At 44.2% G+C, this 26,072-nt stretch overlaps 1 protein-coding gene across 7 annotated transcripts in view; it reads right to left on the bottom strand.

The window, feature by feature from the left end:
* Catspere (catsper channel auxiliary subunit epsilon) overlaps positions 1-26,072 on the bottom strand; it is a 74,806-nt gene that overhangs the window by 46,058 nt on the left and 2,676 nt on the right. For 6 of the 7 annotated variants that reach the window (XM_070023173.1, XM_070023166.1, XM_070023168.1 and 3 more), the window contains exons 3-10: positions 25,747-25,820; positions 25,027-25,096; positions 21,717-21,784; positions 19,906-19,930; positions 18,583-18,660; positions 12,442-12,548; positions 8,725-9,217; positions 3,576-4,053 (exon numbers count right to left, since the gene is read on the bottom strand). In XM_070023173.1, coding sequence (XP_069879274.1) covers positions 3,576-4,053; positions 8,725-9,217; positions 12,442-12,548; positions 18,583-18,660; positions 19,906-19,930; positions 21,717-21,736 — 1,201 coding nt within the window. In that variant the 5' untranslated portion in view covers positions 21,737-21,784; positions 25,027-25,096; positions 25,747-25,820. Of the gene's footprint in view, positions 1-3,575; positions 4,054-8,724; positions 9,218-12,441; positions 12,549-18,582; positions 18,661-19,905; positions 19,931-20,090; positions 20,247-21,716; positions 21,785-25,026; positions 25,097-25,746; positions 25,821-26,072 lie in introns of those variants that run through there. The other variant, XM_070023171.1, reaches the window with a different exon arrangement.

Genomic DNA, 26,072 nt, shown 5'->3' with positions numbered 1-26,072 from the left:
TATAAACCAGGAGTAGAGGCCTTGCCAGCATTCTATCCTGATAGTTCTGTAACCTCAGAATAACAGGAAGATAAAGTCCACTAGTGAAGCTAATATTCACAATTGATGATGAAATGAAAAGCTTTCATGACAAACAAACAGTAATGGAATTCATGAGTCAGAACTACAAAACAACCGAAGTCAAGAAAAGGCAGCATTGAATAAAAATCACTAAAAGACTAGTAAACACGACAAGAGGAAAGAAGCACACTACAGGAAAACAAACAAATGGCAGGAAACATGACATATTTCTCCATCATAACATTAAACATCAACGGCTCAACTCCCCAACCAAAAGATGTAGAACAGCAGATTGGATCAAAACACAAAATCCAATCATTTGTCGTGTCAGAGAAACTTGTCTCAGTCAAAGATAAACCCCAAGTTCCAAGTGAAGGGATGGAAAAAGATCTTTCATGCAAGAAAGTCCATGAGATTTATCTCCAATTAACCACCAAATGTCAAAGTAGAGCTGTAGCCCAAGTGGTAGAATGCTAGCCTTGAATACAAAAGCTCAGGGACAGTGACTAGGCCCTGAGTTCAAGCCCTAGGATGGGCAAAAAAAAAAGAAATAGTATGTATATAGATAACTCTGTATAAAAGTGTCTAAAATGGGGCTGGGATGGTGGCTCAGTGGTAGAGTGCTTGCCTTGCATGCATGAGGCCCTGGGTTTGATTCCTCAGCACCACATAAGCAGAAAAAAGCCGGAAGTGGTACTGTGGCACAATTGGTAGAGCGCTAGCCTTGAGCTGAAGAGCTGAGGGATAGCACCTAGGCCCAGAGTTCAAGCCCCATGACCGACAAAATAAAAGTGTCTAAAATATATGAATAGAAGCAAAAGAGTATAACTGATACATGACACTAAAGGCCTGATTACAAGATGTGTAATCAAATGAGAATCACTTTTTTTTCCCTACATAATGGTAAGAAAGAGAGATTACATGCAGACACTTTCATGTATTATCTGAGGAGTTTGGTTTGCAGTAAACCTTACAGGAGGGTGATTGGAGGACTCATCCACTTTTAACTTGCCTTTCATTCAGGCATCCTATTATTTGTACAGAAATTCTTGTGTACATATCTGCATGTTCTCTGAACATCACTTGTAAGAGCAAAGGAACATATCTCTAGCTTCATTAAACAACAACGGAACATTATGCAATGGCTAAAATGGTGCTCATTTTCGATGTATTGAGTTGCTTTGAAAGCATGCTCGTATCTGCATTTGCTGTCTGAAAAGTGTAGGAAGGAGTGAGCTGATGGGACAGAACGGCGAGAAAAAGGCGCCTTGGGCTCTGGAGTTCAGGCAAGCCGGGCAGCCGAAGCGTCTCATTGCAGGTTTCTGTGGGGCACCATTCACAGCTGGTGTTAGAAGTCCTCTGAAATGTCCCCCAGCGTGTCCTCCGGATCAATCTCTTTATCATGGTGGCCCATGGGCTTTTAAAAAACACGACATAAAGCCAGGCACCAGAGACTCATGCCTGTAATCCCAGCTACTCAGGAGGCTGAGATATGAGGATGGGTTTTTGAAGCTAGCCCAGGTCAAAAAAAAAAAAAAAGCCCGAGACTCATCTCCAATTAAGCACCAAAAAAAGCTGGAAGTGGAGCAATGGCTCATGTGGTAGGGTGCTAGTCTTAGGTTAGGGACAGTGCCCAGGACTGGCACAAAAAGATAAAAACAAAAACACTAACATAATCCTGGTTCTCTCTTGCTTAAAACACATCTCAGCTTCTCTAGGGCCTTGAGAGAGGGAACATTTAAGACTTGTCTGGCTTTTCATCACCTGACTATTTTTGCTATTTTTCTCCAGGAGAAATGTGTGTCTAGCTTGCTGACTCTCTCTCTCATACTGTCTGTGCCTCTGGGCCATCACTGTCTTCCTGTTCAACAATCTCTGTTTATTTCCCAGATCGCAGTTTAAACACCATTTCTTCTAGGAATCTTTCCTCAGTCCCCACTCAGCCCCCCAAATTTGGGCAAGGATTCCTTTGTACATTTGTCTATAGCGCCATACACCAGCTCTGCCACAGAAACAAATAATCCTGACCTGCATGTTCATCCCCTGCTAAAAACTTTGTGAACCCTAAGAGGGTGGAACTGTGTCTGATTTAGTTGATGTTTAGTGAATATTTTTTTTCATTAACTTATTCCAAAGTGCATGGGTTATACACTTTTCTAGACATGGAGGACTAGAAGCAGCAAATAGAACAAAGTCCCAGATTAGCTTCTTGTGGAAGATCTGATTAGTAAACAAGTATACATCTAATTTGTTAAGGTAAGAACTAGTAAGGGGTTCTCTGATGACGATGACAAATGACAAGCATTTTTTTCTAAGCATTTTAGGCACAATTCCTTATCTAATTGAAACAGGAGCCTTATAGTATAGATTAGGAAACTGAGGCCTAGAGACCTCATGACTTCAGTGGCTTATTTGTGAATTTGAAGACAAATATATCTAAAATCTATGATGGTTTTTGTTTTGTTTTGCCCATCCAGAGACTTGAACTCAGGGCCTGGGCAACATCCCTGAGCTTTTCTGATAGGCTAGTATTCTAGCATTTGAGCCACAGCTCTACTCTGGCTTTTGGGTGATTAACTGGAGATAAGAGTCTCACGGGGGGTGGGGGTGTGTGTGGGGGGGAGAGGGCTGGGAAGGTGGCTCAGTGGTAGAGCACTTGCCTTGCATGCATGAGGCCCTGGGTTCGATTCCTCAGCACCACATAAGCAAAAAGCTGGAAGTGGTACTGGGCTCTAGTGGTAGAGCACTAGCCTTGAGCTGAAGAGCTGAGGGACAGCGCCCAGGCCCAGAGTTCAGGCCCCACAACTGGACCCCCCAAAAACAAACAAACAAACAAAAAGAATCTCATAGAGGGACTTTCTTGCCCAGAGTTGCTGTGATCCTCAGAGCTCAGTCTCCTGAGTGGCTAGGATTACAGGCGTGAGCCACTGAGCCAGGCTCTACAACACTTTTTAAGAATAGTTTTTAAAAGACACATTGAAGTTCTGACCACAGGACCACTTTAGAGTTGGGACACTTTTAGAAATAGGATTGTTGAACTTTGTTAAGACAATGTCTTTCTTCCTGGATTGGGAGTGGTCCTGCACTCAGTCTGACTGGGCCATGTGGAGACAGAGACTCACATGGAGAAGCCATATGATGACAAGGTTGAGCTGAAAGACCAGGCAAGGCAGGGATTTCCAGGGGAGGCATGGATTTCTAGCAGCCACCAGAAGGGTCCTCTCCAGGATTCGGAGAGCAGGCCCCCTGCCCCAGCAATGCCTATGTATATAAATTGCTTCCTTAGCATCATTGACCAGTAGGAAGCTGGAAAGAAGAATTTGGATGTACCAGGCTGCTCTATGAGATCATAGTTGACAGTAGTTGAATTTCAGATCTATTCACGGCTAGGTGGTGAGAGGCGTGCCGCCAACCATCAAAAGCCCCACAAATGGAGCATCTGAGATGACCACACCTCCGGGGAAGTTACCATGAAAGCTACAATACTTTTAGCAGGAAGGATGTTGGCATCTCACCTACAAAAACGTCATGAATATTGCTGTCACCGGATAACAGTGACAGATTTTCCTCTCCGGTAGTTGTGCGTATAGTTCCAGTCACAGTGAAATTTTGGTAACAATAGTACACTCTGTGTCTGTCCCACAGTATCATATCTGGCGTGGCTGAGTACAAGAAATGTGGAATGAGTGAAGAATCCATGGGGATCTCGAGGGCGAAGTCCTGGCAGACCCAGTGTGTTGAGTACTCGTTATAGATCATGACGTAAACCTTTTTGGTGGTGGCGCAGGAGCTACAGTGCTGGACTAGCACGGCAAACTCCTCGGGGTGCAGTGTGTACTCCAGGCTCAGGACGGTCAGGGTGTCATCTGATGGAAGACCCAGAATACGTTTCAGTTCCGTCGTGGTTATTAATTTGACAAACTTGAAGGAAGAATATTGAAGGTAAATTTCATTTTCTGTCCAGGCCAATATGACACTTTGGCTTCTTTTTATCTGTAAGAAAAACGGAAACACAGAAAAATGAGGTTTAGAGAAACACCTAACAATGTCTGATGTCTAGCGTACTCCATTTATAAAGAAAAGGCAGGGGCGGGGCTGTGGTTTGGAGTGATCAGGCGATGAAGCCCCTGGTCCCTCTAGTGCCAGGAAAATACATTATTACATCAAATTGCACTAGTGGTAGATTCTGTAGTAGTATGTTTGAGAATGGTACTTCAGACTTCTAAGTGTATTAAATAAAAATACATCACATTATAAAGGATGAGTGACTGGCATACAATGTAAATGTGTGGAGATGTAACAATGACCTTCCCTCCATAACTGATATAAATGAATCAAAATGGAAAAAAATATACCACATCATATAAAAATCATAAAAAATAAACTTTTATGCCAACTTTATTCTCTCACATACTGTTTCTGTTTCCTTTTTTTTTTTTTTGCCGGTCCTGGGGCTTGAACTCTGGGCCTGGGCGCTGTCCCTCAGCTCTTCAGCTCAAGGCTATCGCTCTACGACTTGAGCCACAGCACCACTCCCAATTTTCTGGTGGTTCATTGGAGATAAGAGTGTCATGGACTTTCCTGCCTGGGCTGGCTTTGAACTGTGATCCTTAGATCTCAGCCTCCTGAGTAGGTAGGATTACAGGCGTTAGCCACCAGTGACTGGCTACATATTATTTCTATTAGCAGAATAACAAATCTGAATTCCCTTTTAAAATCTTGCTGGGTGCCAGTTGCTCATGCTTGTAATCCTAGCTACTCAGAAGGCTGAGATCTGTGGATCAAGGTTTGAAACCAGTCTGGGCAGAAAAGTCCGTGAGACTTATTTCTTTTTCTTTTTTTGGTCGGTCGTGGGGCTTGAACTCTGGGCCTGGGCGCTGTCCCTCAGCTCTTCAGCTCAAGGCTAGTGCTCTACCACTTGAGCTACAGCGCCACTTCCGGTTTTCTGGTGGTTTATTGGAGATAAGAGTCTCACGGTCTCTCCTGCCCGGGCTGGCTTTGAACCGAGATCCTCAGATCTCAGCCTCCTGAGTAGCTAGGATTACAGGCGTGAGCCACCAGCGCCTGGCGAGACTCTTATTTCTAATTAACCACCAGAAAACCAGAAGTGGCACTGTGAATTAAAAGTGGTAGTGTGCTAGTCTTGAGCAAAAAAACAGAGACAGAGAACAGTGCCCAGGCTCTGAGTTCAAGCCCTAAGACCAACAACAACAAAAAAGAAGAAGCAATGAACTTCGAGACAGGTTCACAGCACTTATACAAACCAAAATACAAAGAAAGAAAGCCAGAGTGAAAAAATAATGAAGGACTCCTCCGAGAGCTGGAGCTCTGGCTCAGTATCAAGCATCCTGTCCACATGTTTCCAAGATCCTAAAAGGAAGAAAGCAGGAAACGGGGGATAAGACAGATTTGAAGATGTTATAGCCAACAACCTTCTGGAATTATTATCAGACAAGGCCCAAGAAGCCCCAAAGGCCCTCAAGCAGATAATTAGAGATAATCAGAACAAAATAGGTTCAAACCAAAGGTAAGAATAAATCTTAGAGCAACTGTGGCAACTGTGGAACTGCAGACCAATTATAGGAATGAAGGCCAACTCCTTGCCAAATGCATCAGACGCCCTAAGAGAATGGATTGATATCTTTATAAATGGCTTTTTTTCTCTTTTGGTCCTGGGGCTTGAATTCAGCCTGGGCGCTGTCTGTCCCTGAGCCTCTTTGTGCCCAAGGCTAGTGCTCTGCCACTTAAGCCACAGTGCCTGCCACTTCCAGCTTTTTCTGAGTAGTTTATTGGAGATAAGTCTCATGAACTTTTTTGCTTGGGCTGGCTTTGAACCGTGATCCTCAGATCTCAGCCTGCTGAGTACCTAGTTCATAGGCATGAGCCACTGGCACCTGGCTTATAAAATGCTTTTGAAACAAAACAATAATAGAATCCAAAACAATAATAGGACATCCCATAGTTCTTTACTCAGTGAAAACAGCTTTTAAAGTGGAGATGATAAACACTTTTATATAGACAAATGCAAGTCCCATGCAGAAGCACGAGGCTGTGGCCTCCTAGAGCTCAGAAGGCTGAAGCAGAAGGATCTACCGAGCCTCGGACTTCAAGAGCAGACCCTGCCATAAATAAAAACAACACAAAGCCACCTCCACATGCCACCACAAACCTAGGCTGAGCATTTGATATAAGAAAATATGAGAAGTTCTTTAGGTTGAAGAGAAGTGAAAGCACACTCTTTATCAGTAGTAGATCCAACAAAGGCCTAAGATTTAAAATACGCAAAGAAGGAACTAAAACAATTATTTATCACAAAAATAATCAATCAACAAGTGGACAAAGGAGCTAGAGACTTCTCAGAGGAAGAAGTAAGAATGGCACACAGACGCATGAGGAAATGCTTATCACCCCTGCCCAAGCAAATCAAACCCTGCAATTTCATCTCACCCCAGTTAGATTGGTCAACATCAAGAATTCGAACAACAAATGTTAGTGGGTTGATAGGGAAAAAAGAACCCTACTATACTGCTGGTGGGAATATAAACTGATACAACCACTCTGGGCAACAGTGTGGAGGTTCCTCAGAAAACTAAACAGAACTTCCCTATGGTCCAGCCATTCCACTCTTGGGCATCTACAGATCATTGCAGGTCAGGAGATGGTGAAGACACCTGCCCACCATGTTCATCACTGCACTCTTCACAATAGTCAAGTTATGGAAACAGTCCAGGTGGCCTACAATATAGATGAGTGGATCCCAAAAAATGTGGTACCCATATACAGTGGAATTCTACTCATCCATTCAAAAGAATAACAAAAGAATACGTCATTTGCAAAGAAATGGATGGACCTAGAACAGATCAGGTTAAGGGAGGCAAGCCAAGCTCAGAGAGACAAACAGCGCCTGATTTCTCACACATGTGGAAGCTAGATCTAAAACACAAGCAGACATGATAACACTACACAGGACTCTAGGCGTTCACACACAGATTAGAGGGGCTGCCCTTCAGGCAGGAACCCAAAGCTGTTAACTCCTCTGAAAATGTAAACTATTATTTATTGAAATGAATTCCAGGAAATGGAAACATGGCTTTGTTGTTGTTGCTGTTGTTAGTAATGTTTGTTTCTGCTTCTAAATTTTTTTGCCTTTTTTGGGGGGGCATATGGAGGGTCACAGAAAGGGAAGGAGGAAGAGTGAATAAATGCAATAATGCAAATCAATATATACTATGTGGAAATGAATTATGCAACTTGTGGGTAGTAGAGATGGGAGGGAGAAACTGAGGAAAAGAGAAGGAAGGGGAACACTGCCAAAAAAAGAAATGTACTCATGACCTGACGTATGGAATAGCAACCCCTCGTACAACACCTTAATAATATCAATACAATCACAGTGTATAAAAAAAGAAAGCACTGAGGCTGGGAAGGTGGCTCAGTGGTAGAGCGCTTGCCTTGCATGCCTGAGGCCCTGGGTTTGATTCCTCAGCACCACATAAGCAAAAAGAAAAAAGCCGGAAGTGGCGCTGTGGCTCAAGTGGTAGAGCACTAGCCTTGAGCTGAAGAGCTGAGGGACAGCGCCCAGGCCCAGAGTTCAGGCCCCACAGCCAGACCCCCCCCCCCAAAAAAAAAGAAAGCACGCCTAGAATGGTATGTATAAAAGACTTTGGAGCCAGGTGTGGTAGCCCACCCAGCAACTTGGAGGTCAAGGCAGGAGGACCTTGAGATTGAGGCTAGCCCAAGCTATAGATTATGGGGTTTATGTCATATTTTGAGAATGGTAGAAAAGATTCAAGGGGAATTGAATGGAACTATGCAGTTATACGGTCTTAGACTTAAGTTACACTGACTTACATTACACTATTACATTACAGATTATTATAAAGCTCAGTACAGCCACTAAAACAGTCTGGATAAAAGAGTTTGGATAAATACCAACATAAGAGACAACGTGGATAGAGGTTCTTAAAAAAAGTAGATATAGGGGCTGGGAAGGTGGCTCAGTGGTAGAGCGCTTGCCTTGCATGCCTGAGGCCCTGGGTTCGATTCCTCAGCACCACATAAGCAAAAGAAAAAAGAAAAAAAAGCCAGAAGTGGCACTGTGGCTTAAGTGGTAGAGCACTAGCCTTGAGCTGAAGAGCTGAGGGACAGCGCCCAGGCCCAGAGTTCAGGCCCCATGACTGGACTCCCCCCCCAAAAAAGTAGATATATCCAGAATGAGGTGAGAAAGGAGAAACAAAGGAACAGAGAATAAATGGGGTTAATAGGAAACAGACACCAGAATAGTAAATGTATGCTCAACCCTAACAATATCCACATGGCTCCAAGCCACCCAGGAGTACTGCCAAGCAGATGCTGTCTCTGGAGCCATGGGTTGAGGGGCAGAGTCTCAGTCTGGAGCGAAAAAGCTGAAGGAGAGTGTGGGATCTTCAGTTCAAGCCCCAGTACCCCACCCCCCACACCCATATACGACTAAGCAGCTGAGTAATAACAAACAAAATCAATTTGTTTGTTGTTGGGGATGCATCTTTCCTCTGAGAAGTTGAGTTGGGAAAGACAGAGCTTCAGGTTAAATGACAGTGCAGAATGCTGTTCATCTCTGAGACTATACGGTGAACACCCCTAGAGTTTACAGCGGACACAGACATACGGAAATCTTCCACTAACCTTATACGTGTACATGCCCCCACACCACCTTCTGGTTTCGATGCCACGGATTCCACCCTTAGGAAGGCCATTGTTGCTCTGAAGCCTCTTAAATTCCTGCAAGGTTCTCAGGTAGAGCGAGCCCTTTATTAAAAACACCGTCCCCTGGTTCAGTAGGATGACGTCGGTCACACTGCGCCGTTCCGAGTCACTCAGCGCATTGGGAGGCACTCTCACTCTGGTCCAAGTGTGGAAGGAATCATTGGTTTGAAAGGTCTCCATGTTGGTGACCACCACCACAAATGAAGGGACGCATGCGTTCCAGACAGTTATTAGCGGTGTCCCACTGGGTGACATGAGTGGGAGAGAGCCAGGAGCCTCGGGTATGGTGGGCATGGGCACCGTCAGCAGGAAAGGCAGGTGCGCGATAAAGCAATCTTGGAAAGCCACCTGGTTCCCCTTGATCTCCTTCAGCACATCGTCGCTGGCCATGGGTATCTGCACTGTCCAGGTCCTGAGGGACACAGGAGGGAAGTAAAGTAAGAACAAGACGAGCGGCATGTGGCCCTTCAGGATGGAGGAGAGGTGCTCGGAAAGTCTACAGATTCTAACTGTGGAGAGAGCGTTTTGGGCATGGAGGCCAATCCATACATCAGGAAGGGCACAAACACTTCCCTTTCCATTGTGAAAGGTCCAATGTTTAATCACCCCCTAGCCACTAGGTCCTGGCTGGTCACCCTATGAACGGAGCTCCGAGTTGGCTCCTGCTGCTGGCAGATGGGGCCCTGGGCAGGGGCCTTGGCCAGCATGCCCTTGGTGAATGCGAGCCCCTGTGGCAGGGCCTGCGCCTGACCTCCACCGCCGCCGCTGGGCCCTCGGCCACTTCATTCAGAAGCCCATCGTGCAACAGCCGCAGTGACTGGCAGCCCCCGAGTGGGTCATCCTTTCCACTGCCCTTGGTGGGCATTCACGGGAGACACGAATGACCCAACGATGTTCTTGTCCATATGGAGTTTGCCCAGATACCTCGTCTCCAAATTTGTCACCAGTTTTCTGGTTTCCTCTGAAGTCCTTCACCATCCGTACCTTCAGGCCTATACTGTAACTCAGGGCCTGCTGAGGGCTCTAAGCAGCACCCCAGTCTGCCACTGACAGATCTGTGGGGTTGTACAGCCTGTGAAGTAGAGCAGCCAGCACAGGGGCCAAGGACCCCTGCAGAGCCTTTGCTTGTCCTGGGCCCCTTCAAAACTAGCAGCTCTTTGGGGGCAATCAGTAAAAGGTCTGGAGTAATATACCCAAAGGGTGCCTCCAGAATCACAGAGGTTCACTGGGCATCATGCTTCTGGAAGGGGCCAGATGGAACAGTCAAACCTTTCATTCAGCTCACTCCACAACTGGGCCCCTGGGAATTTCGCTGAGGTTGATGGCCCGAGTTGTCACTCACACTCCAATGCCTTGCCAATAGCAAGAGAGGTGCTACTACTTCTTGCATACTGGGTACAGTGAGCAGCAAGCCACTGAGAAAATGCGGGTTTATCTGAGTGATATACTGGAGAAGCACAAGCTGATCAGGATCTCTGAGAAGTAAGCTATGACAGCCAGGAGCTGATCCTCTGCGGCCGGACAGGGAAGGGGCCTTATGGCAGATGGGCCAATGAGCCCTTCTACGGTACATTATTGTTATTGGGTAATGTCATTGTCATTTTTAGATAATACGAAAGCATTATATATTTTCCAATGTTGGTTTTGTATGTGAAACTTCACTGAATTTGTTCATGAGTTCTAGTACTTTTTGGTAGAGCTTAAGGATTTGGTTGGTTGGTTTTGTTTTTCTGAGTGTGAGATCTTGTCATCAGCAAACAGAGACAAGTTCATGTCTTTTCCCTTTGAGGATGCCTGTTATTTCTCTGGCTTGGGTTTCTAGTACTGTTGAGAAGAGGTGTTGAGAGTGGACATCCTTGTCTTGTTCCTGATCTTGAAGAAAAACCTTCAATTCCCAGTGAGCATGAGTTGGCTGCAGGTTTGTTACACACGCTTTTCATTGTGTTGAGGTGATATCTCTGTATACCTAATTTTTAAATTTATTTTATCATGAAAAGGTACTGAGAAATAAATAACCTCCAGATTGGAAAGGAAGAAGCAAAATTATATTTACAAATAACATGATCTTGTACATAGAAAATCCTAAAGAGGGGCTGGGAAGGTAACTCAGTGGTAGAGTGCATGCCTTGCAAGCATGAGGCCTTGGGTTCGATTCCTCAGCAACACATAAACAGAAAAAGCCGGAAGTGGCGCTGTGTCTCCAGTGGTAGAGCGCTAGCCTTGAGCTGAAGAGCTGAGGGACAGCATCCAGGCCCTGAGTTCAGGCCCCATGACCGGCAAAAAAAAAAAAAAAAAAAAAAAAAATCCTAAAGAATCTACCAAAGTGATTAGGATTAATAAATAAAAGAAATTATACTAGGTACCAGTGGCTCATGTCTGTCATCCTAGCTACTCAGGAAGCTGAGATCTGAGGATTGTGGTTCAAAGCAAGTCCAGGCAGGACAACCCATGAGACTTTTATTTCCTATTAAACACCAAATAGTGGAGCTGTGGCTCAAGTGTAGAGTTCCAGCCTTGAGTGAAAACAGCTCAGGGACAGTGCCCAAGCCCTAAGGCCCAGGACTGGTGTGCATGCACACATGAAATGCACGCATGTGTGTGCATGCACACACACACACACTCAAAAATAAAGACAAAATGGGGGCTGAGAAGGTGGCTCAGTGGTAGAGCGCATGCATAAGGCTCTGGGTTAGATTCCTCAGCACCACATAAGCAGAAGAAAAAAAAAAAGCAGAAGTGGCACTGTGGCTCAAGTGGTAGAGCCTCTCTGGTAGTTAGATCATTTAAAAATGAAATTATAACAAGTGTTGGAGAGAGTGTGGAGGAGACCTGGGACCCCTGGCATACTACCCATAGGAATGTAACATGGTGTGTGGCGGCGCGGAACAGCATGGCAGCTCCTCAAGGCATTAACACATGAGGATAGCTGGCAAGCTCAGTCCTGGGCACATCCCCAAGAGGAAGGAACACACAGCGGCTGGAGACCCAGACCCAGAGCTCTACACAGTGCTATTCACCATAGCCCCAGCGGGGTTATGCCAAATGCGATATAGCCACACACCAGACAGAAAAAGAGTGAGGTACCCATGTGGCAACTCTAACGTGATGTTAGAGTTGGTGATGCTAGCTGAAACCTCCAAACTGGGCAGAGCCACGGACAGGAGATTAGAAGTGCCATGGGCTGGAGAAACAGGGAGTCATTCTCATAATTGTTTTGTTATAAGAAAACAAATCTCTTGGAAATGACATGTAAGTGATATTCCATAAAATCCTAGTAGGGTTTGAAAAAAATTCCTAAGGTCCTTGATTTCTAAAAATATTTGAAATAAGAAGAAGAAAAAAAGTACCTGTGGCTCATGCCTCTAATCTTAGCTACTCAGGTTGGATTTGGGGACCGTGGTTCAAAACCAGCCTGGAGTAGAAAAGTCCATGAATCTCTTATCTCAAAGTAACTACCAAAAAAAAGCTGGAAGTGGAGCTGTGGCTCAAATGGTAGACTGCTAGCTTTAAGCACAAAAGCTCAGGGACAACAACCAGGCTCTGAGTTCAAGCCCTAGGACTGGCATGTGCACATGGGTGTGCATACATGTGCACCCCCCACTCTCCCGCTCCCTCCCCAACACACAGAATACATACCCCTCATTCATGCTGTCATCAGGGGAGTATGTTCTTCTCTTCAAAAGTGTATGTATTATAGGCTTCTGTCCCAAGGTAGACAGCACCTTGGTTAATACCAAGGAATTCTGTTAAAAAACACAAAATTGGCTTTTATTTTCTGAAACAATACCACAATGTATTGGATTTGTTTTAGCTAACACACCGTTTGTGTTTGGGAGTGTGCTACACTGTCAGGAGGCAGCTCCAGTTCTTTGAGCCATCTGGCTTCCTCCCCGGGAGAACAGCAGGAACTGTAAGTTAGCCATAGGCTGGAGATGCAGCCCGGAGCTGCCCTTGCCCCATGTGTGCAGAGCCCTGGCTTCCATCCTAAGCCTGCAAAGTGGCCATCAAAGCAGAGCTCAGCACCCACCCTGCTGCAAACACCGTGAATGAGCAGGGTCTCACTGAGGACCTATAACCCTCAATTCTTGGTTTTTGTCTTTGTGCCAGTCCTGGTACACGAACTCAGGGCGTGGGCCCTGTCCCTGAGCTTCTTTTGCACAAGGCTACATTCTACCTCTTGAACCACAGTGCCACTTCTGTTTGTTTGTTTTTTTTTTTTTTTGTAGTTTATTGGCGATAAGAGTCTTACAGACTTTCCTGCTAGTGCTGGCTTTGAAGCATACCCTCTAATCTTAGCTTCCTGAGTAGTTAGGATTACAGGTGTGAGCCATTGGTACCTGGCTATAACTCTTTTAATCTGAGTTAATGCCATGAATTTCTAAAATTAGCCATAAGTGTGTGACTTTAACTAAGTATCACTATCCCCCAATCCTATGAAATTTATGTAATTAATCTCAATTAAAATTATTTAAAAAAGATAAACTCATGGAAAATGACTTAAACTGAAAGCACTCACCTTCCCCTGCCAGCCGTAGCTTAGAAGTGTCCTTGCTGTGACCCTGCTCAGTCACCTCTCCTCCCCTGGCCCTAAACAGACAGACCCTGCATTCTTTTTATTTTTATTGTGAAAATGCTGTACAGAGGGGTTCCAATTACATGGGTAGGATAATGAGCACATTTCTTATCAAGCATTGTAGCCTCCTGCTTTGTTTCCCCTTCCCATCCCTTCGTATCCTCCCCCCCCCCCAAAGTTATAAAGTTCGTTTTTCAACATAACGACTTGGACATTGTTGCAATGGGTCCTCCTGCATCCCTGTTTTAACAATTTGTTTTTTCCCTTCCCCTCCACATATACCAACATCGTATATAGTGAAAGCAGGGGTTATACCATGGGGGAAGGACATACAAGGCAACAAAGACATAATCTTATGAATATGTTAGAAACAATCGCATGAAAGAAATCTTTTTTTTTTTTTGTCAGTCGTGGGGCTCTAGGCCTGGGAGCTGTCCCTGAACAATTCAGCTCAAGGTTCATGCTCTACCACTTGAGCCATAACGCCACTTCTAGTTTTCTGGTGTTTTTTTTTTTTTTTTAATTGTGATTAAGTGATTACATAATTTCCCAAATTTCACAGTATTGAGGAATAATGATGCTCATTTAAAGTCACAAGCTCATTCTAACTTTCCTGGAGCAAAATCTATCACGGTCTATAACATATAACGGTGTACACAATACACCATACATGTGATCAGCAGCATGGGGTTATTTAGTAGTGGTTCGACCAGATGAGTGGAAGTTCTTAAGTCCTGTTAATTTTGCCGTATCACCTAACATTTTGGATTTAACATCCACTTATCAGGGAGACTATGTACCATTTGTCTCTTTGCTCTTGGCTTACCTCGCTCAACATGATTTCTTCTAGCTCCATCCATTTCCCTGCAAATGCCATTATTTTGTCATTTCTAATGGCTGTATAATATTCCATTGTGTATAGATACCACAATTTTTGGATCCATTCATCTGTGGTGGGGCATCTGGGTTGTTTCCATATCCTGGCTATTGTGAACAGTGCTGCAATAAACATGAGGTGCATGTGTCCTTGTATACTGGTTCCTGTTGTTCAGGATAGCTATCTAGAAGTGGTATGACTGAGCCGGGCACTGGTAGCTCACGCCTGTAATCCTAGCTACTCAGGAGGCTGAGATCTGAGGATTGCGGTTCAAAGCCAGCCTGGGCAGGAGAGACCGCGGGACTCCTATTTCCAATAAACCACCAGAAAACCGGAAGTGGCGCTGTAGCTCAAGTGGTACAGCGCTCGCCTTGAGCTGAAGAGCTGAGGGACAGCGCCCAGGCCCAGAGTTCAAGCCCCATGACCGACCAAAAAAAAAAAAAAGAAGTGGTATGACTGGGTCATAAGGGAGGTCAATATTTAGCTTTCTGAGGATCCTTCAGACTGCTTTCCAAAGAGGTTGTATAAGTGTACATTCCCACCAGCAGTGTAATAGGGTTCCTTTCTCCACATCCCCTCCAGCATTTGTCGTTGGCTGACTTGTGGATGTGGGAAATTCTGACTGGGGTAAGGTGGTATCTCAGGGCTATCTTTATTTGCATTTCCTTCACAACCAGGGATGGTGAACATTTCCTCATGTGTTTCTTTGCCATTTTTATTTCTTCATCTGAGAAGTCTCTCTTTAGTTCCCTTGCCCATTTAGTAATTGTTTTTTTAGGTTTGGGAGGGATTAGTTGCTTGAGTTCCCTGTATATACTGGATGTTAACCCCTTGTCTGATATATTGCTGGTAAATATTTTTTCCCAATTAGTTGGTTGTCTTTCTAGCTTGGTTGAGATAGATTTAGCTGTGCAGAAGCTTTTTATTTTAAGGTAGTCCCATTTGTCGAGTCTCTCTCCAATTTGTTGTGACCCTGGGACTCTGTTCAGGAATTTCCTTCCTGTGCCCATTAGTTCAAGTGTCTCTCCTACTCTGTCCTGCAGTAGTTTCAGAGATTCAGATTTAATGTTAAGGTCTTTAATCCATTTTGAATTGATGTTGGTGCATGGTGATAGGCTGGGGTCTACTTTTAGTTTTCTGCATGTGGCTGCCCAGTTTTCCCAGCACCAGTGGTTGAAGAGGCTGTGTTTCTTCCATTGTATGTCTTAGGCTCTTTTGTCAAATATCAGCTGGCTGTAGGCCTGTGGATTTATTTCTGGATCTTCTATTCTGTTCCATTGGTCTTCGGGTCTGTTTTTGTGCCAGTACCCTGCTGTCTTTGTTATTATGGCTCTATAGTAGAGTTTGAAGTTCGGCATGGATATCCCTCCCATGTTGTCTTTATTCCCTAGAATTGTTTTGGCTATTCTAGGTCTTTTATTGTTCCATATGAATTTTTAGACTGTTTTCTGTATTTCAGTGATGTAGGTCATTGGGATTTTAATAGGAATTGCATTGAATTTGTATATTAATTTTGGCAGTATTAACATTTTCACTATATTAAGTCTGCCTATCCAAGAGCATGGGAGGTCTTTCCATTTCCTAGTGTCTTCTGCAATTTCTTTAACTTTTTATAGTTTTCATTAAATAGTTCTTTTACATCTTTGGTTAGGTTAATTCCTAAATATTTTATTTTTTGGGAGGTTACTGTGAATGGGGTTGCTCCCTTTATTTCCCTCTCTTCTTGTACATTGTCAGTGTACAGGAAGGCAACTGATTTTTGTGGGTTGATTTTGCATCCTGCTACTTTGCTGAAGTGATTTATGATTTCTAAGAGTTTGGGGATGGAGTTTTTGGGATCATGAAGGTATAGTATCATGTCATCTGCAAAAAGGGATAGTTTAACTTCTTCTTTCCCTATGCGGATCCCTTTAATGTCTTTTTCTTGCCTTATTGCCCTGGCTAAGGGTTCCAGGACTATATTGAAGAGGAGTGGAGACAGTGGGCATCCTTGCCTTGTTCCTGATTTTAGGAGAATTGGTTGTAGCTTTTCCCCATTAAGTATAATATTGGCTATTGGTCTGTCATAAATGGCTTTTATTGTTTTAAGAAATTTTCCTTCTATTCCTATTTTCTCCAGAGCTTTCAGCATGAATGAATGTTGAATTTTATCAAAGGCCTTTTCTGCATCTGTGGCGATAATCATGTGATTCTTGACCTTGGCTCTGTTGATGTGTTGGATTACATTTATTGACTTACATATGTTAAACCATCCCTGCATCTCTGGGATGAAGCCTACCTGGTCATAGTGTATGATTTTTTTTAATGTGTTTCTGGATTCTGTTAGCTAGAATCTTGTTAAGGCTCGTTGCATCTGTGTTCATCAAGGAAATTGGCCTGTAATTCTCCTTTTTGGTTGGGTCTTTGCCTTGTTTGGGGATGAGTGTGAGATTGGCTTCGTAGAATGAGTTTGGGATAGCTCCCTCCTCCTCTGTTTCTCTGAAGAGCTTGAGGAGTATTAGTTCTTCTTTAAAGGTCTTATAGAATTCTGCTGTGAATCCATCTAGACCCTGCATTCTTGAAGAGAACCTGAGACCAAGGCCACATCTGGTGCTAACGCTTCTGATGGACACGGATGCTGTTGAACCCTTGGAACGCCTCAGTCACAACCACCTTGCCTCCAGCTCACCCTGCTCCCCACCGCCTGCCTGACTTCACCTTTTTCACTTAATGTTTAGGAGGGAGGGACCTTTTCCTGTTCAGCCCGGCTGAGGCCAACTAGCCCTTCCCAGGCTTTCCTTCTGAATAAAACCTGTTGGACTGCTGAGTTCACCACTCTGCTCTTTTTCTTTTCTTACACAAACAGTCCCGACAGGAATGGTTGGCTTGCTTACTTATCCTATTTTCTCTTTTCTTTTTTTCTCAGGGTCCTGTTCTTATGTGGCAGTCACTCTGTCACTTGAACCACTCTGTCCATCATCCAGTTTTTTGTGCTGGTCCTTGGGCTTGAACTCAGGGCCTGGGCACTGTCCCTGAGCTTTTTTGTGCAAGGCTGTCCTACCAGTTGAGTCACAGCTCTATTTCTGTCTTTTTTTTGGGGGGGGAGGAGCTCAATTGGAGATAAGAGTCTTACAAGCTTTCCTGCCAGGGCTGGCTTTGGACCTTGATCCTTAGATCTCAGCCTCCTGAGTAGCTAAGATTACCAGTGGCATGAGCCACCATGCCTGGCTGTTAGTTGTTTTTGAGGCCAGGGCTGGCCTGGACTGCAGCTTCCAGTTTTGTGCCTCCTCGTGCTGCGATGGGATGGGAGTGTACCACTGTCTCCAGCCATTGGTTGAAATGGAGTCTCATGAACTCTTATGCCAGGGTTAGCCTCAGACTTTAGTCCCATGCTATCCATTTCCCAGCAGCTAGTGGTAAGCCACCATGCCTGGCTTCAGTACATTTCATTTGTAACAGGAGACAGAACTTAAAGCTTGAAGAGGTAAATTTGTAACAAATTAAAGAAAGGACTTCGGGACTGGGAAGGTGGCTCAGTGGTAGAGCGCTTGCCTTGCATGCATGAGGCCCTGGGTTCCATTCCTCAGCATCACATAAGCAAAAAGAAAAAAGCTGGAAATGGCGCTGTGGCTCAAGTGGTAGAGCGCTAGCCTTGAGCTGAAGAGCTGAGGGACAGCGCCCAGGCCCAGAGTTCAGGCCCACGACCAGACCCCCACAAAAAAAGAAAGGACTTCTATTTTCATTGTGTTGACAATTCAGGAAATCCTAAAGATTTTTGAGGGAGGGTTTCAATGTAAGCATGTCATGGCTAGTTTCTTCACCTATTATGAAGCTCACAGAAAATGGTTAGTTTCTTTACCTATCATGAAGCTTATCGAAAATAAGAAAAATGCTCAGTAAGAATACTCCAGAAGCCGGGTGCCAGTGGTTCATGCCTGTAATCCTAAGTACTCAGGAGGCTGAGATCTGAGGATTGTGGTTCAAAGCCAGCCTGGGCTGGAAAGTCCATTAAACTCTTATCTCCAATAAACCATTCAGAAAACTGGAAGTGGCGCTGTAGCTCAAGTGGTAGAGCGCTTGCCTTAAGCTGAAGAGCTGAGGAACAGCGCCTAGGCCCAGAGTTCAAGTCCCACGACCAAAAAAAAAAAAAAAGAGTACACCAGAAAAGTTTCTCATTTTAGTGAAGAAGCACAAATTCAACTTTTCTGTAATGGCTAAAGAGCTGGGTAACAAAAATGTTTTAAGGTAGCTCTGGACAGTTAAACCCTATCATATGCTTATAAATACTCACAGCCCTTCTAGAAGAAAGCAAGTATCTTATCTGACCAGCAAAGCTGCTTCCACTTACTGCTGATGGGATGTTTGTTTTCCACATTATCTCTTCATCGTTTGCGTTTTCAGGATCATACACCCAGATTGTAATAATCTGCAAGAAAATACATGTGTGCATCTTCACATTCGACATATCACACTTTTCCTTTATGGCCACATAACCACAGAATGGTTTCATTTTTTTATGATTTTGCTCCATTTGTTCCATTTAAAAACATCACAAACAATCATATGTATTTTTTTGGTTTTTCTCTTTTTTTTGGGTCAGTCGTGGGGTTTGAATTCTGGGCCTGGGCACTGTTCCTGAGCTCTTCAGCTCAAGGCAAGAGCTGTACCACCTGAGTTACAGTGCCACTTCTGGTTTCCTGCGGACTTTTCTGCCTGGGCTGGTTTTGAACCACAATGCTCAGATCTCAGCCTCCTGAGTAGCTAGGATTTCAGACGTGAATCACCAGTGCCTGGCCTTCATATGTTTTTTTAAGACTGAAACAATCTAAAGACCTAGTGAGGTAAGAAAAGTGGCTGTTAATATATATAAATATATTTCTTAAATTTCCTTCATATCTGTAGCAAAGGAAGACAGCCAGATGACCATCTCTGCTCTGTTGTTTGTGTGCTTTGTTTTCATGGGAAAAAACCCACAACTCATCCTCAGGTGTGCTTGCGGTAGAGCGCATGGGTTCCTTGAAGAGGTCTGTGGAGACCTACAGCTCTAAGAAGATTTTATGAAGCCGAGGTGGCTCATGCCTGTAATCCTAGATACTCAGGAGACAGAGATCTGAGGATCATGGTTTGAAGCCAGCCTAGGCAGGAAAGTCCAAGAGACTCTCATCTCCAATTAAACAAAAAGATCCAAGTGGAACTGTGGCTCAAAGTGGTATAGTGCTAGCCTTGAGCCAAAAAGCTCAGGGCCAGCACCTGGGCCCTGAGTTCAAGTCCCAGGATCACCACCACCACACACATACATACACACAAAGAAATTTTATGGCAAAATTTACTTTGGGAAAATATTCATCTAGAAAACGTGAAAAACACAAGAGAAAAATACAGTAGTGATTTTTTTCTGTTGTTTTTTTGTTTTTTTTGTTTTTGGGTCCCGTCGTGGGGCCTGAACTCTGGCCTGGGCGCTGTCCCTCAGCTCTAGAGCTCAAGGCTAGCGCTCTACCACTTGAGCCACAGTGCCACTTTGGCTTTTTTCTTTTTGCTTATGTGGTGCTGAGGAATCGAACCCAGGGCCTCAGGCATGCAAGGCAAGCGCTCTACCACTGAGCTACCTTCCCAGCCCCAATAGTGATTTTTTTTTAAATAAAGGATATACAAAACTGAAAACGCAATTTACCTGGGTTAAATTCTCCATATCATTTCTGTTGAGAAAAAAATGAGGAAAGATACTTTTTAGCTAACGGCTTAAGGCCTATGACTCTAACTATTCTCTTCATATTCCATTACTTATACATAATTAGAGGCTAAGTGTAAGAGACAAGAACAAAGGCAGAAACCGGGGAATTACTATTTGTTTTTTACCAGTGCACTGACCGCTCTCCTCGGCAGCCACAGCCGTGGGAACAACTGCGTGCTAGCAGGCTTCCCTACCAGGCTGCAAGCACGCACCACCAAGGCCCAGAGCCTCCCCTTCAAACTGATGTCTTCATTTCACATCCGAAGAGCCCAGGGTCTACAGGTGTGATTTACATCCATTCACCAGCCCTGAAAGGAACGATTCTAATTGTAAGTCCAGTTGTATGCCTTTTAGAAAGTGAGGTTTTTTTCCCCCCTCACTTCCTGGCTATCTGTATATGCTTTTGTCATATCACCTCAGGATTATATCTTCCACTTATAGGTTACTAAACAGTGCTTAGACATTATTCTGCTTAAAACAAAATGCTGGTATGTAGATAATCAGCAAACAAGATGCAGTGAGTTTCTGAGGCTCTACCATGAACACCGCATTTCTTGTGTGTTCAGTCGATGACAAAGGACGGGGCTAAAGATTTTGACAGCTAAGTGGGTGACATCTGAGGGTGATCAAAGCAACCTTGCTGGCGGCTCACACCTGTAATCCTGGCTACTCAGGAGGCTGAGATCTGATGATTATGGTTCAAAGCTAGCCTAGGTAGAAAAGTCTATGAGACCCTAATCTCCAATTAACCAGCAAAAACTAGAAGTGGATCTGAGGCTCAAGTGATAAGAGCTCTAGTCTTGAGCAGAAAAAGCTAAAGGACAGCACTGACCCTGAGTTCAAGCTCTAGTACTGACACACATGCACACGTGTGCACACACACACACACACACAAACACAAACATCCCTGACTCCAGGGCTAATAAGATCTGCTTTTGTCTGTATCACGTATCAAATATACAAAAAAGAAGAAAAGAGGTGTACCAGTGAGTTCCCAGTCATCAGGGAAGGCAAATCTGAAAGCAGAAGACATGTGCAGATGGTAAAAGAAGCCGTGGCGTTGATACTGTCACCTTGTAGAGCAGGAGTTAGTCTCTGCTGAGATTAAAATGATGATATTGAAAAAAAAGCTGATTTAGCAGCTCTGATGAATGTTCCTCAGTGTCCTTGGTGTTCTTGAGTTAAGGTGGATTGAAAAGCAGAGCAAGAAGAGGGCAGAGGAGAGAGCCTATATTATAATGATATTTAAAGCTGGGTGCTGGTGCTCACGCTTTTATGCTCAAGGCTAGCACTCTGCCACCTGAACCACAGCTCTGCTTTTGGATGTTTGATGGTTAATTGGTAATAAAAGTTTCACAGACTTTCCTGCGTAGGCTGGCTTTGAACCTTGATCCTCAGATCTCACCTTCCTGAGTAGCTAGGATGACAGGCGTGAGCCTCTGGCACCTACCTAAACATTGAATTTTTGTGCTAATTATTTAACTCACCCAAACTTATACTTCTATTATCTATTAAATTAATAATTTGCACTCATGTAGTTATTCCAAGAATTGAGGACATTTATGTAAAGTATGAACAGGTAGTATAAATTTGTATAATGTTTGAATTATTTGTTGATTAATATTACTTTGAGAATATCTTGGCTGGTGAATGAAAATTTGTGTGAAAACCATAATACAGAGGGTGCATTTGAGAGTAATTAAAAGCTAAGTACTGTCACATCACCTTGTACTTCATGGTGCATGACTTACGTAACTGTGTAATACCACATGAAGCAGATATGAGAGTGTTCAACAACCAAGTGTCGCGCTTCTTCTTCCTAAACGCAAAAGCAAAAACAGACTGTGCTGTACCAAGTTGATTTCAACATGGACACAAATGTGAACGTGGCAAAAAAGTCACAGAACACCCAAGTTACTTGTCTAAGATCAAAGGAAGAGGCACAAGTAGATTTCAGAGTGGACGACTCTAGCTCCATTCTATAGCTACTCTCTGTAACTGATAATGCATTGTCAAGAGGACAAATGTAGAAGGTGTTTCAAGGGCTTCCTGTCTTTATTTTTTCTTTCTATTATATTTTTCTTCCTCACTGATTTGCAGTTTTCTGGTCCCCTGGTTCTCACTGGGATGATTCTTCCCCTCAGGGAACATCTGGTGACGCATGGGAACCCTTTTGGTTGCTACAACTGTTTTTGAATATATGCCAAAAGTCTGGTATGTCTCCTCAGCTGTTTGTAGGATCTGATGACACTCAGACTCATACATGACAAAGGTATTCATTCACATGCATGTATGTGTGCATTATTTTTACACATTACACACTGATAGGGGCTTCGGGTAAAAACAAGGGAAGAGATTCTTGTACGTCTCATGACTTTGCACCTAAAACTTGTAAATGCTCATAGGCTCAAAAAGACCATCAAATTGTCCCAACCTGTGGAGGCTGACAAATGAGTCCTCTCCCAGAGCACTCTGTCCATGGTGTCCTGAAAATCCGGTTCGTTGTTTAAGAGGAGGTGGGGGTGGGGAGGGTGGGGAGGGGGGTGAAGAGTAGGATGGGGGGGGGTGTTGCGTGCGGAGGGAGTGCCGGCAGCTTCTCAAGGAATCTGTCAGATACACCATAGGACAGCAGCTGTCAGCCACATGCCAACATGGCTGGTATCTCCTTGTGAATACTTAAAGTGAGGGCTTCAAATGCTTTATGTCGTCTTTGCTTTTGTTTGGCACACTGAAGAGGATTCAACATCACTCTCATGTGCATGCACACACATTTTCTTTTCTTCTTTGTGTGTATGTGTGTTATCCTTCATCTTTTTTGCTGAAGGCTAGCACTCTACCAACGCTTGAATCACACTTCTGCTTTTAGCTTTTTGGTGGTTAGGTGGGGATTAAAGTCTCATGAACTCTCCTGCCCAGGCTGGCTTTGAACAGTGATCCTCAAATCTCAGCCTCCCAAGTATCGAGGATTACAGGTGTGAGCTACAGGTCCTAGCTTTTTTACATTTTTATTAGCAATAACGAGTTGTACCTGATAAGTAGCTTGATTGATCAGAGTCATCCCCTCCATCACTCTCCGCTGTGTCCCTCCCCAACGCCTTTCACTGTTCCATTTTCACACCTGTTCATGAAGTGTTGTGACCACACTCGCTCTCCCTGTCCACCCTCCCTCTTCCCACCATGGGACCTGTTTTCCATTCCTGTCGCTCACATCTTTTGCTCAAAGGGTTTTCCCCATGCACATAGAGGTGTTTCATCAGACTGCCCACTCCCGTGCGCGTTCCCACACTCAAGACCTATCATTCAACAGCGTTCGGTGCGTTTCAGTTCCCTGTCTCCACTCACAGATGCAACGCACCACATATGTTTTCTTGAATGGAAGAAAATCAAGTAGAGGAAGAAACAAAAAATTGCTTTTAACCCTAGGTATTGCCATCAAGTATAGACATCGACCTGAAAGTATGAATAAATGAGGCACTGGCTGTGGGCGCTCCTGTTGATACCACCTGGGGATTGTGGATCCTTTTCTCTATTAAATAAAGAATTACGACAATGCAGGAAAAGTGGGAGCATCTATATAATCCCAACAATTTAGGAGGTGGAAATAGGGGGATCATGGCTTGAGGCCAATCTATGCAAAACCTAGCAAGACCTATCCCCACAGCAAGCTGGAGGCAGTAGTATACACTTGTGGTCCCAGCTACACAGGGGCAGAGGCAGAAGGATTCTTTGTTTTTTTTTTTTTGGGGGGGGGTCTGGTCGTGGGGCCTGAACTCTGGGTCTGGGCGCTGTCCCTCAGCCCTTCAGCTCAAGGCTAGCGCTCTACCACTTGAGCCACAGCACCACTTCCAGCTTTTTTCTTTTTGCTTATGTGGTGCTGAGGAATCGAACCCAGGGCCTCAGGCACGCAAGGCAAGCGCTCTACCACTGAGCCACCTTCCCAGCCCCGGCAGGAGGATTCTTATTCCAAGATTGGTCTGGGCAAAACGACGATACTGTTTTGAAAAATAAAAGCAATGGGGGTCTAGCTCGAGTGGTAGAATGCTTGTCAGCACCAGGCTTTGAATTCAATCCGTAATACTGCAAACAACAATAACAACAAAGCAAAACCAGATCAGGCGTGCTGACTCATGCCCGCAACCCTAAAATTCAGGAGGTGAAGATCAGGAAGACTGTGGTTCAAGGCCAGCCCAGGGAAGAAATTTACAAGATTCCCATCTCAACCAATACAAAGCTGGGCAGGGTAGTGAACGCCTGTCATTCCCAGATCCATGGGAAGCCTTAATAGGAGTATCATCGTCCAGGTCAACAAAAAATGAGACCCTATTCAAAAATAATAAAGCATCGGGCACTGGTGTACGCCTGTAATCCTATCTCTGACTATCTCTAATCCTATCTCTAACTGACCACAAAAGGCTGGAAGCAGAGGAATGGCCCCAATGATAGAGCACAAGCAACAAGTGAAAAACCCAAGAGAGGGGTGAGGCCCACAGTTCAAACCTCAGAACCGGCAAAAATACAATTATTAATAGTAGTAATAGTGGAAGTAATAAGAGGTTAGTGTCATGGCTCAAGTGGTAGAGTACCTGCTTAGCAAGAACAAACCCCTAGACAACCAAAAAGCAAATTACAAAAAAACCCAAACCACAGAACAGCACACTGACAACTTTCAAATAATTAATTATTATTACTGTTATTGTTATTTTTGGTGCCAGTCCTGGAGCTTGGGCTCAGGACCTGGGTGCTGTTGCTGAGCTTTTGTGCTCAAGGCTAGTGCTGCCACTTGAGTCACAGGACACTTCCAGCTTTTTCTATGACTAATTGGAGATAATTGGCTTTTCTGCCTGGTCTGGCTTTGAATAGCGATCCTCAGAGCTCAGCCTCCTGTGTAGCTAGGATTACAGGCCTGAACCACCAGCAGCCAGCTTAAACAATTATTATTTATAGTTATAGTTAATACTATTTAAGAACATATTAAATTATGTTGAAGAGCTCAAAAGAAAGGCAAAAGGATGATTAAGCAAGAATGAACCAATAAATTATAAATCACTAAAATCAACTTACCGGGCCTGTAACTATTGGTTTTATAATCTGAACACCAGGAATGGGACAACGCAATTCTGTTGTGGGTGCGCTAATGTGGAGAAAGAACAGGAAAGCAGTAACTAGAGATGCATATGAGGTGAATAAACACTCTCCCACGCCGTGTGTGTGTGTGTGTGTGTGTGTGTGTGTGTGTGTGTGTGTGTGTGTGTGTGTGTGTGTGTGTGTGTGTGTGTGTGTGTGTGTGTGTGTGTGTGTGTGTGTGTGTGTGTGTGTGCATGCCTAGCTTTCCCACTATTTTTTTTTTTTTTGGGTCCAGTCATGGGGCCTGAACTCTGGGCCTGGGTGCTGTCCCTCAGCTCTTCAGCTCAAGGCTAGTGCTCTACCACTTGAGCCACAGCGCCACTTCCGGCTTTTTTCTTTTTGCTTATGTGGTGCTGAGGAATGGAACCCAGGGCCTCATGCATGCAAGGCAAGCGTTCTACCACTGAGCCACCTTCCCAGCCCCTCCCACTGTTTTTAAATTTAAAACCTTCAATTGTATTCTAATAGGAGAAAATTTTATAATAATATTTTACTTCTATTTTAAAGTGATTTTTGTCTTTCCTTCCACATCTGTTTAATGGAAGGAAATTTATCCTATGTCACAGCTTTAATTCTGAATGTCTAGACTGTGTGAGTGTTTTTTTACTTGCAGGTGTAGATATAGACGTGTGTAGATCTTTGTGGTGAAAACAGTACCTTTTATCTTGGATAATGCAAGCTGCTGGCACACTCCACTCAGAAAATGCTGTTCCTTCATACTCTAATTTAATCTACAAAAGGAAGGAAAGGAGCCCAGATGGAAAATCTCTTTAAAAGCGGTAGGTGAATGCTCATATGCAACACTCACAGCAGCCTCAAAGCAGAAACAGCTCAAATGCCTGTTACTGATGAAAGGGTAAATACATGGGAAATTCAAATGCTGGAATAGTATTCAGTCATTAAAAAGGAATGAGGAGCAGATTTGTGCTAAACCAGGGTTGAACCTTGCGGACATTATGCTCAGGGAAAGCAGCCAGGCACCC

The sequence above is a fragment of the Dipodomys merriami genome, unplaced genomic scaffold (assembly GCF_024711535.1).
Source record: "Dipodomys merriami isolate MVZ:Mamm:240054 unplaced genomic scaffold, mDipMer1.0.p SCAF_158, whole genome shotgun sequence".
Classification (NCBI taxonomy): Eukaryota; Metazoa; Chordata; class Mammalia; order Rodentia; family Heteromyidae; genus Dipodomys; species Dipodomys merriami.
The sequence above is the reverse complement of the archived record's forward strand: the minus strand, read 5'-3'. Positions and strand labels throughout refer to the sequence as shown.